This window comes from Oncorhynchus gorbuscha, linkage group LG24, assembly GCF_021184085.1.
Source record: "Oncorhynchus gorbuscha isolate QuinsamMale2020 ecotype Even-year linkage group LG24, OgorEven_v1.0, whole genome shotgun sequence".
NCBI lineage: Eukaryota > Metazoa > Chordata > Actinopteri > Salmoniformes > Salmonidae > Oncorhynchus > Oncorhynchus gorbuscha.
Window position 1 is genome coordinate 66,102,450 of NC_060196.1, and position 16,859 is coordinate 66,119,308.

At 49.8% G+C, this 16,859-nt stretch overlaps 1 protein-coding gene across 1 annotated transcript in view; it reads right to left on the reverse strand.

The window, feature by feature from the left end:
- Positions 1–974: 974 nt before the first annotated feature.
- Positions 975–16,859, reverse strand: part of LOC124012294 (protein spire homolog 1-like) — a 125,445-nt gene continuing 109,560 nt past the window's right edge. Inside the window, exons 12-16 of the mRNA XM_046325757.1 lie at positions 14,001–14,138; positions 11,924–11,994; positions 9,398–9,425; positions 9,132–9,283; positions 975–2,067 (exon numbers count right to left, since the gene is read on the reverse strand). Of these exons, the coding sequence (XP_046181713.1) occupies positions 1,806–2,067; positions 9,132–9,283; positions 9,398–9,425; positions 11,924–11,994; positions 14,001–14,138 (651 nt within the window). The 3' untranslated portion in view covers positions 975–1,805. The remainder of the gene's footprint in view (positions 2,068–9,131; positions 9,284–9,397; positions 9,426–11,923; positions 11,995–14,000; positions 14,139–16,859) is intronic.

The following is a 16,859-nucleotide window of genomic DNA, read 5'->3' on the forward strand; positions in this document are numbered from 1 at the left end:
ATTTTATTGGCTGGGGAGTGGCAGAGACTACCATAGGCATGTCATTTGGTTTAATTTAATTGGCTGGGGAGTGGCAGAGACTACCATAGGCATGTCATTTGGTTTAATTTTATTGGCTGGGGAGTGGCAGAGACTACCATAGGCATGTCATTTGGTTTAATTTTATTGTCTGGGGCTAGGCATGGGTTTAATTTTATTGGCTGGGGAGTGGCAGAGACTACCATAGGCATGTCATTTGGTTTAATTGGCTTTATTGTCTGGGGCTGGGAGTGGCAGAGACTACCATAGGCATGTCATTTGGTTTAATGTTATTGTCTGGGGAGTGGCAGAGACTACCATAGGCATGTCATTTGGTTTAATTTTATTGGCTGGGGAGTGGGTAGTATAGACTACCATAGGCATGTCATTTGTTTAATTTTATTACTGGGGTAGGCAGAGACTACCAAGGCATGTCATTTGGTTAGAACCATTAGAGACTACCATAGGTAGGCTGGGGAGTATATAGGCTGACCATCTGTCTAGAACCATTACAGGTTTAGGTAGTATATATGTCATTTGGTTTAACACACTGACCATCTGTCTAGAACCATTACAGGTAGGTAGTATATACTGACCATCTGTCTAGAACCATTACAGGTAGGTAGTATATACTAACACAATGACCATCTGTCTAGAACCATTACAGGTAGGTAGTATATACTAACACAATGACCATCTGTCTAGAACCATTACAGGTAGGTAGTATATACTAACACACTGACCATCTGTCTAGAACCATTACAGGTAGGTAGTATATACTAACACACTGACCATCTGTCTAGAACCATTACAGGTAGGTAGTATATACTAACACACTGACCATCTGTCTAGAACCATTACAGGTAGGTAGTATATACTAACACACTGACCATCTGTCTAGAACCATTACAGAGTACTGACCATCTGACAGCCAGGGTACCAGAGTACTGTAACACAATGACCATCTGTCTAGAACCATTACAGGTAGGTAGTATATACTAACACACTGACCATCTGTCTAGAACCAGGGTCCAGAGTACTGTGACAGCCAGGGTCCAGAGTACTGTGACAGCCAGGGTCCAGAGTACTGTGACAGCCAGGGTCCAGAGTACTGTGACAGCCAGGGTCCAGAGTACTGTGACAGCCAGGGTCCAGAGTACTGTGACAGCCAGGGTCCAGAGTACTATGACAGCCAGGGTCCACAGAGTACTGTGACAGCCAGGGTCCAGAGTACTGTGACAGCCAGGGTCCAGAGCACTGTGACAGCCAGGGTCCAGAGTACTGTGACAGCCAGGGTCCACAGAGTACTGTGACAGCCAGGGTCCAGAGTACTGTGACAGCCAGGGTCCACAGAGTACTGTGACAGCCAGGGTCCAGAGCACTGTGACAGCCAGGGTCCAGAGTACTGTGACAGCCAGGGCCCAGAGTACTGTGACAGCCAGGGCCCAGAGTACTGTGAGTCATGCTAAATACTCCACACAGTAACATGAACTCTGATGTAGTGCACTACCAGGGTCCATGGTCAAATGTAGTGCACTATCTAAGGAACAGGGTCCCCCAAGGAGCGGACGAGAGAGCGAGAGGTCTAACCCTAAAACTAAATCTGGTTGATGGTCCTCTCAGAGCATCTGTAGTCTAAACCTGGTTGATGGTCCTCTCAGAGCATCTGTAGTCTAAACCTGGTTGATGGTCCTCTCAGAGGGTCTGTAGTCTAAACCTGGTTGATGGTCCTCTCAGAGGGTCTGTAGTCTAAACCTGGTTGATGGTCCTCTCAGAGGGTCTGTAGTCTAAACCTGGTTGATGGTCCTCTCAGAGGGTCTGTAATCGTCTGTGTTAGGTGAAGACAAGTAGAAGGACTGGGTCTTCCTCTTCAGACAGGCTCGCTTGGTGGCCAGGGTTAGAGAGCGCTTGCTGCTGGAGATTATCTCAGAGATGAACTTCTTACAGTTGATGCAGACCTCCATGGTACACCAGTCGTCGGTCAGCTCTTTGGGAAGATCCAGCTCCGGCTTGTCACGAGACCCCTCACTGCTGTTGTGTTCAGATAACCTGGGGGTGGAGAGTACTGTTAGCCAGCCTGCCTGTTGTGTTCAGATAACCTGGGGGTAGAGAGTACTGTTAGCCAGCCTGCCTGTTGTGTTCTGATAACCTGGGGGTGGAGAGTACTGTTAGCCAGCCTGCCTGTTGTGTTCAGATAACCTGGGGGTGGAGAGTACTGTTAGCCAGCCTGCCTGTTGTGTTCAGATAACCTGGGGGTGGAGAGTACTGTTAGCCAGCCTGCCTGTTGTGTGGGAGGTGTAGCTAACATTTGCAACGGCAAATTTCAATTTACCCCCCAAAAGTGACTGCGTTTGTGTCTTTTGACGTTCTAGTCATGAGAAAAAAGCAGAAACTCGCACACTACTCTTTAATAAGCTTTACGTATCGGCCTCAAGGCCTTCCTCAGAGCTTTATGTATCGGCCTCAAGGCCTTCCTCAGAGCTTTACGCATCGGCCTCAAGCCCTTCCTTTACGTATCGGCCTCGGCCTTCCTCAAGCCCTTCCTCAGAGGCCTTCCTATACGTATTGGCCTCGGCCTCAAGGCCTTCCTCAGAGCTTTACGTATCGGCCTCAAGGCCTTCCTCAGAGCTTTACGTATTGGCCTCAAGGCCTTCCTCAGAGCTTTACGTATCGGCCTCAAGGCCTTCCTCAGAGCTTTATGTATCGGCCTCAAGGCCTTCCTCAGATTGGCCTCAAGGCCTTCCTCAGAGCTTTATGTATCGGCCTCAAGGCCTTCCTCAGAGCTTTATGTATCGGCCTCAAGGCCTTCCTCAGAGCTTTACGTATCGGCCTCAAGGCCTTCCTCAGAGCTTTATGTATCGGCCTCAAGGCCTTCCTCAGAGCTTTATGTATCGGACTCAAGGCCTTCCTCAGAGCTTTATGTATCGGCCTCAAGTCCTTCCTCAGAGCTTTACGTATCGGCCTCAAGGCCTTGCTCAGAGCTTTTGTGAGATCTTTTTAAAATTAGCACCCTTATGTAGACATAGCTCCACCCACATCCGTTCAACACATAGAATGGGGTTGGAGTCGAGGGAAAAGAAGTGTAACCAAATATAGCATTCCATAAATATTCTATTAAAGTGTGTACATAAAACAAATTAAACATGTCTGTAAAACCACAAGAAGGACATCAACCCATCAAGCAAATGTTCATAAATCATTGGGTACAGCATCAGAAAATCTACAGAGGAATCTGAAATGGTGGCATTATTTAATGTTCACATTTACAACAGAACGAGCCAGAACAGCAGTTCAACTAGCCAGAACAGCAGTCCAACTAGCCAGAACAGCAGTAACTAGCCAGAACAGCAGTAACTAGCCAGAACAGCAGTTCAACTAGCCAGAACAGCAGTTCAACTAGCCAGAACAGCAGTTCAACTAGCCAGAACAGCAGTTCAACTAGCCAGAACAGCAGTAACTAGCCAGAACAGCAGTTCAACTAGCCAGAACAGCAGTAACTAGCCAGAACAGCAGTAACTAGCCAGAACAGCAGTAACTAGCCAGAACAGCAGTTCAACTAGCCAGAACAGCAGTTCAACTAGCCAGAACAGCAGTAACTAGCCAGAACAGCAGTAACTAGCCAGAACAGCAGTTCAACTAGCCAGAACAGCAGTAACTAGCTAGAACAGCAGTTCAACTAGCCAGAACAGCAGTTCAACTAGCCAGAACAGCAGTTCAACTAGCCAGAACAGCAGTTCAACTAGCCAGAACAGCAGTTCAACTAGCCAGAACAGCAGTTCAACTAGCCAGAACAGCAGTTCAACTAGCCAGAACAGCAGTAACTAGCCAGAACAGCAGTTCAACTAGCCAGAACAGCAGTTCAACTAGCCAGAACAGCAGTTCAACTAGCCAGAACAGCAGTAACTAGCCAGCACAGCAGTAACTAGCCAGAACAGCAGTTCAACTAGCCAGAACAGCAGTAACTAGCCAGAACAGCAGTCCAACTAGCCAGAACAACTAGCCAGAACTCTCCAGATGAAATCTCGCGTCTTGTGACGGACGGCCGCCCAACAACCTGCCCGCTTGACCCTATGCCCTCCTCTCTTCTCCAGACCATTTCCGGAGACCTTCTCCCTTACCTCACCTCGCTCATCAACTCATCCCTGACCGCTGGCTACGTCCCTTCCGTCTTCAAGAGAGCGAGAGTTGCACCCCTTCTGAAAAAACCTACACTCGATCCCACCGATGTCAACAACTACAGACCAGTATCCCTTCTTTCTTTTCTCTCCAAAACTCTTGAACGTGCCGTCCTTGGCCAGCTCTCCCGCTATCTCTCTCAGAATGACCTTCTTGATTCAAATCAGTCAGGTTTCAAGACTAGTCATTCAACTGAGACTGCTCTTCTCTGTATCACGGAGGCGCTCCACACTGCTAAAGCTAACTCTCTCTCCTCTGCTCTCATCCTTCTAGACCTATCGGCTGCCTTCGATACTGTGAACCATCAGATCCTCCTCTCCACCCTCTCCGAGTTGGGCATCTCCGGCACGGCCCACGCTTGGATTGCGTCCTACCTGACAGGTCGCTCCTACCAGGTGGCGTGGCGAGAATCTGTCTCCTCACCACGCGCTCTCACCACTGGTGTCCCCCAGGGCTCTGTTCTAGGCCCTCTCCTATTCTCGCTATACACCAAGTCACTTGGCTCTGTCATAACCTCACATGGTCTCTCCTATCATTGCTATGCAGACGACACACAATTAATCTTCTCCTTTCCCACTTCTGATGACCAGGTGGCGAATCGCATCTCTGCATGTCTGGCAGACATATCAGTGTGGATGACGGATCACCACCTCAAGCTGAACCTCGGCAAGACGGAGCTGCTCTTCCTCCCGGGGAAGGACTGCCCGTTCCATGATCTCGCCATCACGGTTGACAACTCCATTGTGTCCTCCTCCCAGAGCGCTAAGAACCTTGGCGTGATCCTGGACAACACCCTGTCGTTCTCAACTAACATCAAGGTGGTGGCCCGTTCCTGTAGGTTCATGCTCTACAACATCCGCAGAGTACGAACCTGCCTCACACAGGAAGCGGCGCAGGTCCTAATCCAGGCACTTGTCATCTCCCGTCTGGATTACTGCAACTCGCTGTTGGCTGGGCTCCCTGCCTGTGCCATTAAACCCCTACAACTCATCCAGAACGCCGCAGCCCGTCTGGTGTTCAACCTTCCCAAGTACTCTCACGTCACCCCGCTCCTCCGCTCTCTCCACTGGCTTCCAGTTGAAGCTCGCATCCGCTACAAGACCATGGTGCTTGCCTACGGAGCTGCGAGGGGAACGGCACCTCAGTTACTCCAGGCTCTGATCAGGCCCTACACCCAAACAAGGGCACTGCTTTCATCCACCTCTGGCCTGCTCGCCTCCCTACCACTGAGGAAGTACAGTTCCCGCTCAGCCCAGTCAAAACTGTTCGCTGCTCTGGCCCCCCAATGGTGGAACAAACTCCCTCACAACGCCAGGACAGCGGAGTCAATCACCACCTTCCGGAGACACCTGAAACCCCACCTCTTTAAGGAATACCTAGGATAGGATAATGTAATCCTTCTCACCCCCCCCCCCCTTAAAAGATTTAGATGCACTATTGTAAAGTGGCTGTTCCACTGGATGTCATAAGGTGAATGCACCAATTTGTAAGTCGCTCTGGATAAGAGCGTCTGCTAAATGACTTAAATGTAAATGTAAATGTAGAACAGCAGTCCAACTAGCCAGAACAGCAGTCCAACTAGCCAGAACAGCAGTAACTAGCCAGAACAGCAGTAACTAGCCAGAACAGCAGTTCAACTAGCCAGAACAGCAGTTCAACTAGCCAGAACAGCAGTTCAACTAGCCAGAACAGCAGTAACTAGAGCAATCTCACATTTATAGCTACCATTCAGAAGAGGGCGGAAAAGATTTCTACTCAATCACTTTTTATAGCTATTGTTTACGGCCCTCCTGGGACGTATACAGCGTTCCTCACCGAGTTCCCTGAATTCCTATCGGACCATGTGACAATACATTTTTTTAAATATCTGCCATGACTACAAGAAACTGGTATACAGAAAATACCCGAGCCCTGAAGCAAGCTTCCAGATAATTGGAATGGAAATGGAGCTCTACCAAATTGGAAAGCTTGGAAAGAGCGTACCGTGTATGCCCTCACGGCTGCTTGATCAACCTAGTGGCATCGCACTCCTCACAGAGGACCGTCGTCTGTCACTGACCTAATGTTACGTAAATAGGGGTGTGAACCTTTAAACAAAATTGGGATCGTTAACGTTTAGAAAACCTGTTTTTCCCCCACAAAATTTAAATCCCAGGGCAGTTATCACAAAACTATCACTAACAGGTCCCCATCATCGTCAAAAAGGAAACATTTTCATCAAACAAATACCTAACGTAACAGTGCTGTAACGTTAGGAGGAGATATGCCAGCCGCGAGTTGCCCAATGATGCGAGCCTACCAAACGAGCTACATGCCTTTTAATTTTGCTTCGAGGCAAGCAACACTGATACATGCATGAGAGCACCAGCTGTTCCAAACATAGCCAATGTGAGCAAGACCTTTAAACAGGTCAACATTCACAAGGCTGCAGGGCCAGACGGATTACCAGGACGTGTACTCAGAGCATGCGCAGACCAACTTGCAAGTGCCTTCACTGACATTTTCAACCTCTCCCTGACCCAGTCTAATACCTACACGTTTCAAGCAGACCACCACAGTCTCTGTGCCCAAGAAATCGAAGGTAACCTGCCTGAATGACTACCGCCCCATAGCACTCAGGTCAGTAGCCATGAAGTGCTTTGAAAGGCTGGTCATGACTCACATCAACACCATAATCCCGGAAACCCTAGACCCACTCCAATTCGCATACCGCCCCAACAGAGTCACAGTTGATGCAATCTCAATCGCACTGGACAAAAGGAACACCTATGTGAGAATGCTGTTCATTAACTATAGCTCAGCATTCAACACCATAGTACCCTCAAAGCTCATCACTAAGCTAAGGACCCTGGGACTAAACGCTTCCCTTTGCAACTGGATCCTGGATTTCCTGACAGACCACCCCCAGGTGGTAAGGGTAGGTAACAACACATCTGCCACGCTGATCCTCAACACGGGGGCCCCTCAGGGGTGCATGCTTAGTCCCCTCCTGTACTGCCTGTTCACCCACGACTGAATGGCAAAGCACAACTCCAACACCATCATTAAGTTTGCTGACGACACAACAGTGGTAGGCCTGATCCTCGACAACGATGAGACAGCCTATATGTTAGGAGGTCAGAGAACTGGCAGTGTGGTGCCAGGACAACAACCTCTCCCTCAATGTGAGCAGGACAAAGGAGCTGATCGTGGACTACAGGAAAAAGGAGGACCGAACAGGCCCCCATTAACATCAACGGTTCTGTAGTGGAGGTGTTCGAGAGTTTTGAGTTCCTTGGTGTCCACATCACCAACAGAACTATCATGGTCCAAACACACCAAGACAGTCGTGAAGAGGGTACGACAACTCCTTTTCCCCCCTCAGGAGACTGAAAAGATCTGGCATAGATCCCAAAAAGTTCTACAGCTGCACCATCGAGAGCATCCTGACCGGAGGCATCACCGCCTAGTATGGCAACTGCTCGGCATCCAACCATAAGGCGCTACAGAGGGTAGTGTGTACGGCCCAGTAGTTCACTGGGATCAAGCTTCATGCCATCCAGGACCTGCACTACTGTTCAAAACACTGCACGTGGCGTTAACAATAGATTGTTGGATGTCTACGAACACGCTGTCATAGATCACTGCAACGAGTCATCATATTGATGAGTAGTGAGACATGAAGTCCCATGTCCCGAGAACATGGAGGAGAGGAACACAGCAGAGAACCTAAAACGACATTAATACCATCGTTGCTGAGTGGGTGGGGAACAGCAGTAAGGTGTAATGTATGCCATTTAGCAGACGCTTTTATCCAAAGCGACTTACAGTCATGTGTGCATACATTCTACGTATGGGTGGTCCCGGGGATCGAACCCACTACCCTGGCGTTACAAGCGCCATGCTCTACCAACTGAGCTACAGAAGGTGAGAGCTGTCTGGTAGGTATCCAGGACTGCAGTAGATTGAACTGTTCGGTCTGGTAGGTAGCGTAGCCAGGACTGCAGTAGATTGAACTGCTCGGTCTGGTAGGTAGCCAGAACTGCAGTAAATTGAACTGTTCGGTCTGGTAGGTATCCAGGACTGCAGTAGATTGAACTGCTCGGTCTGGTAGGTAGCCAGGACTCCAGTAGACTGAACTGCTCGGTCTGGTAGGTAGCCAGGACTCCAGTAGATTGAACTGTTCGGTCTGGTAGGTAGCGTAGCCAGGACTCCAGTAGATTGAACTGCTCGGTCTGGTAGATAGCGTAGCCAGGACTGCAGTAGATTGAACTGCTCGGTCTGGTAGGTAGCGTAGCCAGGACTCCAGTAGATTGAACTGTTCGGTCTGGTAGGTAGCGTAGCCAGGACTGCAGTAGATTGAACTGCTTGGTCTGGTAGGTAGCCAGAACTGCAGTAAATTGAACTGTTCGGTCTGGTAGGTATCCAGGACTGCAGTAGATTGAACTGCTCGGTCTGGTAGGTAGCCAGGACTCCAGTAGACTGAACTGCTCGGTCTGGTAGGTAGCGTAGCCAGGACTCCAGTAGATTGAACTGCTCGGTCTGGTAGATAGCGTAGCCAGGACTGCAGTAGATTGAACTGTTCGGTCTGGTAGGTAGCGTAGCCAGGACTGCAGTAGATTGAACTGCTCGGTCTGGTAGCGTAGCCAGGACTGCAGTAGATTGAACTGCTCTGTCTGGTAGGTAGCCAGAACTGCAGTAAATTGAACTGTTCGGTCTGGTAGGTAGCGTAGCCAGGACTGCAGTAGATTGAACTGCTTGGTCTGGTAGGTAGCCAGGACTGCGGTAGATTGAACTGCACTGCCCCCTAGCGGTCAAACGGCAGACCATATCTGAATCGTGAATTCATGTCATTTAATATATTTTTTTATTATCATTTAAACTATAAAAAGAATAGCAGTTTAAATGTTATTTGTCTCATCCCTAAACCCAAGACCGGTAATGATGTTATTGTGTACCTGGAGACAGTCCGGCGCAGACTGTGGCTGGACGAGGGCTTCTCTGGGGTGTCCAAGGCTAATGTCCCTCCAGCCTCCTCCCTGGGTAGAGTGGCAGTAGGACCCAGAGAGGAGACGGGCAGGTTGGCATACGGCTTAGAGGGAAGTCTCATCTGGAACAACAGGACAGCGTTAGGAGGGTCAGATATATAGGCATAATCTGAACATCTGTCAACAATTAAAGGGCTAGTGTGGTCAATGGATGGACGAGGACTACTTTGGCTCACCTTTTTACAGCACTGCGAGCACACAGGCCTGGCAAGAGAGCGAAATATTCAGTTACAACGAATTGCATGAATTCTGATATATGCAGCGCCTTCGGGAAATATTCGGACCCCCTTGAATTCTACCACATTTTATGTTACAGCATTATTCTAAAATTGATTAATATCTCAAATCTACACACAATACCCCATAATGACAAAGCGAAAACAGGTTTATAGAAAGTGTTGTAAATTTACATAAGTATTTAAATACGTAATTATTTAGACCTTTTGCTTTGAGACTCAAAATCGAGCTCAGGTGCATCCTGTTTCTATTGATCATCCTTGAGATGTTTCTACAACTTGATTGGAGTCCACCTGTGATAAGCAAAATTGATTGGACATCATTTGGAAAGGCACATCTGTCTATATAAGGTGCCACAGTTGACAGTACATGTCAGAGCAAAGACCAAGCCATGAGATCAAAGGAATTGTCCGTAGAGCTCCGGGACAGAATTGTGTCATGGTACAGATCTGGGGAAGGGTATCAAAATATTTCTGCAGCATTGAAGGTCCACAAGAACACAGTCTCGGGGGAGAAGGGGCCTTGGTCAGGGAGGTGACCAAGAATCGGGTGGTCACTCTGACAGAGCTCCAGGGTTCCTCTGTGGAGATGGGAGAACCTTCCTGGAGGACAACCATCTCTGCAGAACTCCACCAAATCAGGCCTTTATGGTAGAGTGGCCTAAAGACTTTCAGACCATGAGAAACAAGATTCTCTGGTTTGATGAAACCAAGATTGAACTCTTTGGCCTGAATGCCAAGCGTCACATCTGAAGTAAATCTGGCACCATCCCTACTGTGAAGCATGGTGGTCGCAGCATCATGCTGTGGGGATTTTCTTCAGCGGCAGGGACTTGGAGACTAGTCAGGATTGAGGTAAAGATGAATGGAGCAAAGCACAGAGATCCTACACGATACCGGAGTGCTCCTCCAGAGCACCTCGCCCCCAGTCAACCACCCTAAGCACACAGCCAAAACAGCACAGGAGTGGCTTCTGGACAAGTCTCTGAATGTCCTTGAGTGGCCCAGCTAGAGCCTGGACTTGAACCCGATCGAGCATCTCTGGAGATACCTGAAAATAGCTGTGCAGCGACGCTCCCCATCCAACCTGACAGAGCTTCAGATGATCTGCAGAGAATGATGGGAGAAACTCTCCAATTACAGGTGTGCCAAGCTTGTAGTATCATACCCAAGAAGACTTGAGGCTGTAATCACTGCCAAAGGTTCTTCAACAATGTACTGAGTAAAGGGTCTGAATGTCAAATAAGGTTGCAACGAAAACAAAATGTAGAGAAAGTCAAGGGGTCTGAATACTTTCCAAATGTACTGTATATTTTTTTCATTTATAATTTATTTTCCATTTAGAAGGACAATAACAACAACAGTAACTACAAACATCCAAACATGACAACAAACAATAGATGGGTGGAGGGTGAGGGTAGGTATCCTGTGTGACCTGGCCGGAGTCAAGCCTGGGGGGGTACAGCTCAAACAAATACAGACGATTAATATATTAGCTCTTTGATTTACATATGATCTTATAATGTCCAAGAGACCCCACCCCCTCTGATTAACTTTAAAGAGATTCTCCAGTACTTTGAGTCAGTAGATCTGAATGTAGTGCTCAAGAGTCAAGTGGTCCCTTGAAAATGTCGTACTACATTAAATATGGGCACCACGTTATTGCGCTCTCTCGCTCTGCTGTGCGTGTCTTGCTTGCTGTCGCTCAAATGGCGAGGGGATGAAGCTCATTGGCTTTAACTGCTAGGGACTTGCAATCATGGGGGAAAATGGCGCCACACAACTTCCAGAAACACAGTCGCTTGCAGACTAGAGATTTTGTGGCTAATTGAGGTAGAACAGTAATTCTGCTCATAGATTATACATGTATGAACTACACCTTGAGACATCTAGCCCAAAGCCAGAGGTTTTAAAAATACTTAGTCACCAAAGTGACAGCCATAATAGAGAACTATATTCTAATATAACACAGCCATAATAGAGAACTATATTCTAATATAACACAGCCATAATAGAGAACTATATTCTAATATAACACAGCCATAATAGAGAACTATATTCTAATATAACACAGCCATAATAGAGAACTATATTCTAATATAACACAGCCATAATAGAGAACTATATTCTAATATAACACAGCCATAATAGAGAACTATATTCTAATATAACACAGCCATAATAGAGAACTATATTCTAATATAACACAGCCATAATAGAGAACTATATTCTAATATAACACAGCCATAATAGAGAACTATATTCTAATATAACACAGCCATAATAGAGAACTATATTCTAATATAACACAGCCATAATAGAGAACTATATTCTAATATAACACAGCCATAATAGAGAACTATATTCTAATATAACACAGCCATAATAGAGAACTATATTCTAATATAACACAGCCATAATAGAGAACTATATTCTAATATAAACACAGCTATAATATAAATGTACCTTTTGCAGAACTGGCAGGTGTAGGACCAGGTGAAAAAGGAGAACCTTTTAGTCTGACAGGAGAAACACAGCTACAGGAGAGAGGAGGAGAACGGTTTTTCAGAGATCAAGTAAATATCAAGTCAAAGACATTAAGCGCTGCAAGAAAGTTACAAGACGGATCCAGTCAGACTACTTTGGTATTTGTTTGAGGCGTGTGATGTTGACAGCAACAAGGAGGCACCAGAGGACACAACGTTGTGCAAGGTTCAGAAAGTATTGTAGAACACAGGCTACTCTGATATGTGGAATAAGGAACCATGTAAGCTGTATTCATGCCATTTATATCTGCAATGATGTCCTACTGAACACCACCCTGCCGGTAGGCTTCTCCAGACAGGCCCCGGTACCTACCCTGCCGGTACGGCGTCTCCAGACAGGCCCCGGTACCTACCCTGCCGGTAGGCGTCTCCAGACAGGCCCCGGTACCTACCCTGCCGGTAGGCGTCTCCAGACAGGCCCCGTAACCTACCCTGCCGGTAGGCGTCTCCAGACAGGCCCCGGTACCTACCCTGCCGGTAGGCGTCTCCAGACAGGCCCCGGTACCTACCCTGCCGGTACAGCGTCTCCAGACAGGCCCCGTAACCTACCCTGCCGGTAGGCGTCTCCAGACAGGCCCCGGTACCTACCCCGCCGGTACAGCGTCTCCAGACAGGCCCCGGTACCTACCCCGCCGGTACAGCGTCTCCAGACAGGCCCCCGGTACCTACCCCGCCGGTACAGCGTCTCCAGACAGGCCCCCGGTACCTACCCCGCCGGTACAGCGTCTCCAGACAGGCCCCGGTACCTGCCCCGCCGGTACAGCGTCTCCAGACAGGCCCCAGTACCTACCCCGCCGGTACGGCATCTCCAGACAGGCCCCAGTACCTACCCCGCCGGTACGGCATCTCCAGACAGGCCCCAGTACCTGCCCCGCTAGTACAGTATCTAAACAGGCCCAGCCCAGCCAGTACAGTATCTAGACAGGCCCAGGTTTAGCCCCGCTAGTACAGTATCTAGACAGGCCCAGGTTTAGCCCTGCTAGTACAGTATCTAGACATGCCCAAGGTCTAGCCCCGCTGGTACAGTATCTAGACAGGCCCTAGGCCTGCTAGTACAGTATCTAGACAGGCCCAGGTTTAGCCCTACTAGTACAATATCTAGACAGGCCCAGGTTTAGCCCTACTAGTACAGTATCTAGACAGGTCCAGGTTTAGCCCTACTAGTACAATATCTAGACAGGCCCAGGTTTAGCCCTGCTAGTACAGTATCTAGACAGGCCCAGGTTTAGCCCTACTAGTACAGTATCTAGACAGGCCCAGGTTTAGCCCTGCTGGTACAGTATCTAGACAGGCCCAGGTTTAGCCCCGCTAGTACAGTGTCTAGACAGGCCCATGTTTAGCCCCACTGGTAGAGTATCTAGACAGGCCCAGCCCCACTAGTACAGTATCTAGACAGGCCCAGCCCCACTAGTACAGTATCTAGACAGGCCCAGGTTTAGCCCCGCTAGTAGAGTGTCTAGACAGGCCCAGCCCCACTAGTACAGTATCTAGACAGGCCCAGGTTCAGCCCCACTAGTACAGTGTCTAGACAGGCCCAGCCCGGCTGGTAGAGTATCTAGACAGGCCCAGCCCCACTGGTAGAGTGTCTAGACAGGCCCAGGTTTAGCCCCACTAGTACAGTGTCTAGACAGGCCCAGCCCCACTGGTAGAGTATCTAGACAGGCCCAGCCCCACTAGTACAGTATCTAGACAGGCCCAGGTTTAGCCCCACTGGTACAGTGTCTAGACAGGCCCAGGTTTAGCCCCACTAGTACAGTGTCTAGACAGGCCCAGCCCGGCTGGTAGAGTATCTAGACAGGCCCAGCCCTGCTGGTAGAGTATCTAGACAGGCCCAGCCCCGTTAGTACAGTATCTAGACAGGCCCAGCCCCGCTAGTACAGTATCTAGACAGGCCCAGCCCCGCTAGTACAGTATCTAGACAGACCCAGCCCCACTAGTACAGTGTCTAGACAGGCCCAGCCCCACTAGTACAGTATCTAGACTGGCCCAGCTCTCACCTTTCCTTTCCTCAGTTCGTTGTAAACGTCTTTGTACTGTTGGAACTTCTCCAGCTCAGCTTTGACCAGAACCTGTCTGATGTGCATCACCTCTTCTACTGTTAGAGCCAGACACTCTACAGGGTAGCAGAAGTCCTCCTGAAATGACACACACACAAACAGCACACACACACACACACAGTTAGCTGATTAGCTTTAACAAAGTAGCCTGGGTACATGCATGTACATTTGAGTAATTTATCGGATGCATTTATCCAGAGCAACATGCAATTTGTGCATTCATCATAAAAGAGCTAGCTGGGACAACCAGATAGGTGCAGTGAAATATTTTGTTTAACAGGGTCAGCCACAGTAGTACAACATCCCGGAGCAAATTAGGGTTAAGTGCCTTGCTCAAGGACAGACAGATTTGTCACCTTGTCGGCTTGGGTAATGGAACCAGTGACCTTTCGGTTACTGACCCAACGCTCTAATCGCTAGGCCACCCTGTCTGTTTGTGCCATCGTACCAAACAGGTGTGATCCCAGGCTATTATCAAAGCTCTATGACAATGGAAAGGCTCAACCTGCCATAGAGGAGCTGTACCTATATTCTGACAGCATGAAAATGAGGCGATCACATTAAAGTGAAAACGATCCTTTTAACAGAGTCTAAAGGCTCGCCACCTCACCCGTTACGTTACCGCGCCACCTCACCCGTTACGTTACCGCGCCACCTCACCTGTTACCACACCATCTCACCCGTTACGTTACCACGCCACCTCACCCGTTACGTTACCGCGCCATCTCACCCGTTACGTTACCGCGCCACCTCACCCGTTACCACGCCACCTCACCCGTTACGTTACCGCGCCACCTCACCCGTTACGTTACCGCGCCACCTCACCCGTTACGTTACCGCGCCACCTCACCCGTTACGTTACCGCGCCATTTCACCCGTTACGTTACCGCGCCACCTCACCCGTTACTTTACCGCGCCATCTCACCCGTTACGTTACCGCGCCACCTCACCCGTTACGTTACCGCGCCACCTCACCCGTTACGTTACCGCGCCAACTCACCCGTTACGTTACCGCGCCACCTCACCCGTAACGTTACCACGCCACCTCAATCGTTACGTTACCGCGCCATCTCACCCGTTATGTTACCGCGCCACCTCACCCGTTATGTTACCGCGCCACCTCACCCGTTATGTTACCGCGCCACCTCACCCGTTATGTTACCGCGCCATCTCACCCGTTATGTTACCGCGCCACCTCACCCGTTATGTTACCGCGCCACCTCACCCGTTATGTTACCACGCCACCTCACCCGATACCGCACCACCTCACCCGTTACGTTACCGCGCCACCTCACCCGTTACGTTACCGCGCCACCTCACCCGTTACGTTACCGCGCCAACTCACCCGTTACTACGCCACCTCACCTGTTACGTTACCGCGCCACCTCACCCGTTATGTTACCGCGCCACCTCACCCGTTACGTTACCGCGCCACCTCACCCGTTATGTTACCACGCCATCTCACCCGTTACGTTACCGCGCCACCTCACCCGTTACCACGCCACCTCACCTGTTACGTTACCGCGCCACCTCACCCGTTACGTTACCACACCACCTATAATAATAATAATATATGCCATTTAGCAGACGCTTTTATCCAAAGCGACTTACAGTCATGTGTGCATACATTTTACGTATGGGTGGTCCCGGGATCGAACCCACTACCCTGGCGTTACAAGCGCCATGCTCTACCAACTGAGCTACAGAAGGACCACCCGTTACGTTACCGCGCCACCTCACCCGTTACGTTACCACGTCACCTCACCCGTTACGTTACCTCCATGACACACTGCCTGATCTGACCAGAAACAGCCCTCCATGACACACTGCCTGACCTGACCAGTACCAGCCCTCCATGTGTTCCTAGTCCCCCTCCATGACACACTGCCTGACCTGACCAGTACCAGCCCTCCATGACACACTGCCTGATCTGACCAGTACCAGCCCTCCATGACACACTGCCTGACCTGACCAGTACCAGCCCTCCATGACACACTGCCTGATCTGACCAGTACCAGCCCTCCATGACACACTGCCTGACCTGACCAGTACCAGCCCTCCATGACACACTGCCTGATCTGACCAGTACCAGCCCTCCATGACACACTGCCTGACCTGACCAGTACCAGCCCTCCATGTGTTCCTAGTCCCCCTCCATGACACACTGCCTGACCTGACCAGTACCAGCCCTCCATGACACACTGCCTGACCTGACCAGTACCAGCCCTCCATGTGTTCCTAGTCCCCCTCCATGACACAATGCCTGACCTGACCAGTACCAGCCCTCCATGACACACTGCCTGATCTGACCAGTACCAGCCCTCCATGACACACTGCCTGACCTGACCAGTACCAGCCCTCCATGACACACTGCCTGACCTGACCAGTACCAGCCCTCCATGACACACTGCCTGACCAGTACCAGCCCTCCATGACACACTGCCTGATCTGACCAGTACCAGCCCTCCATGACACACTGCCTGACCAGTACCAGCCCCCCATGACACACTGCCTGATCTGACCAGTACCAGCCCTCCATGACACACTGCCTGACCTGACCAGTACCAGCCCTCCATGACACACTGCCTGACCTGACCAGTACCAGCCCTCCATGACACACTGCCTGACCTGACCAGTACCAGCCCTCCATGACACACTGCCTGATCTGACCAGTACCAGGTCATTCAGCAAGTAAGTTACCTCAGAGAAACCATCTCACAGTAGGGCAGGGAGAGGGCAGGGAGAGGGCAGGGAGATGGCAGGGAAATGGCAGGGAGATGGCAGGAAGAGGGCAGGGAG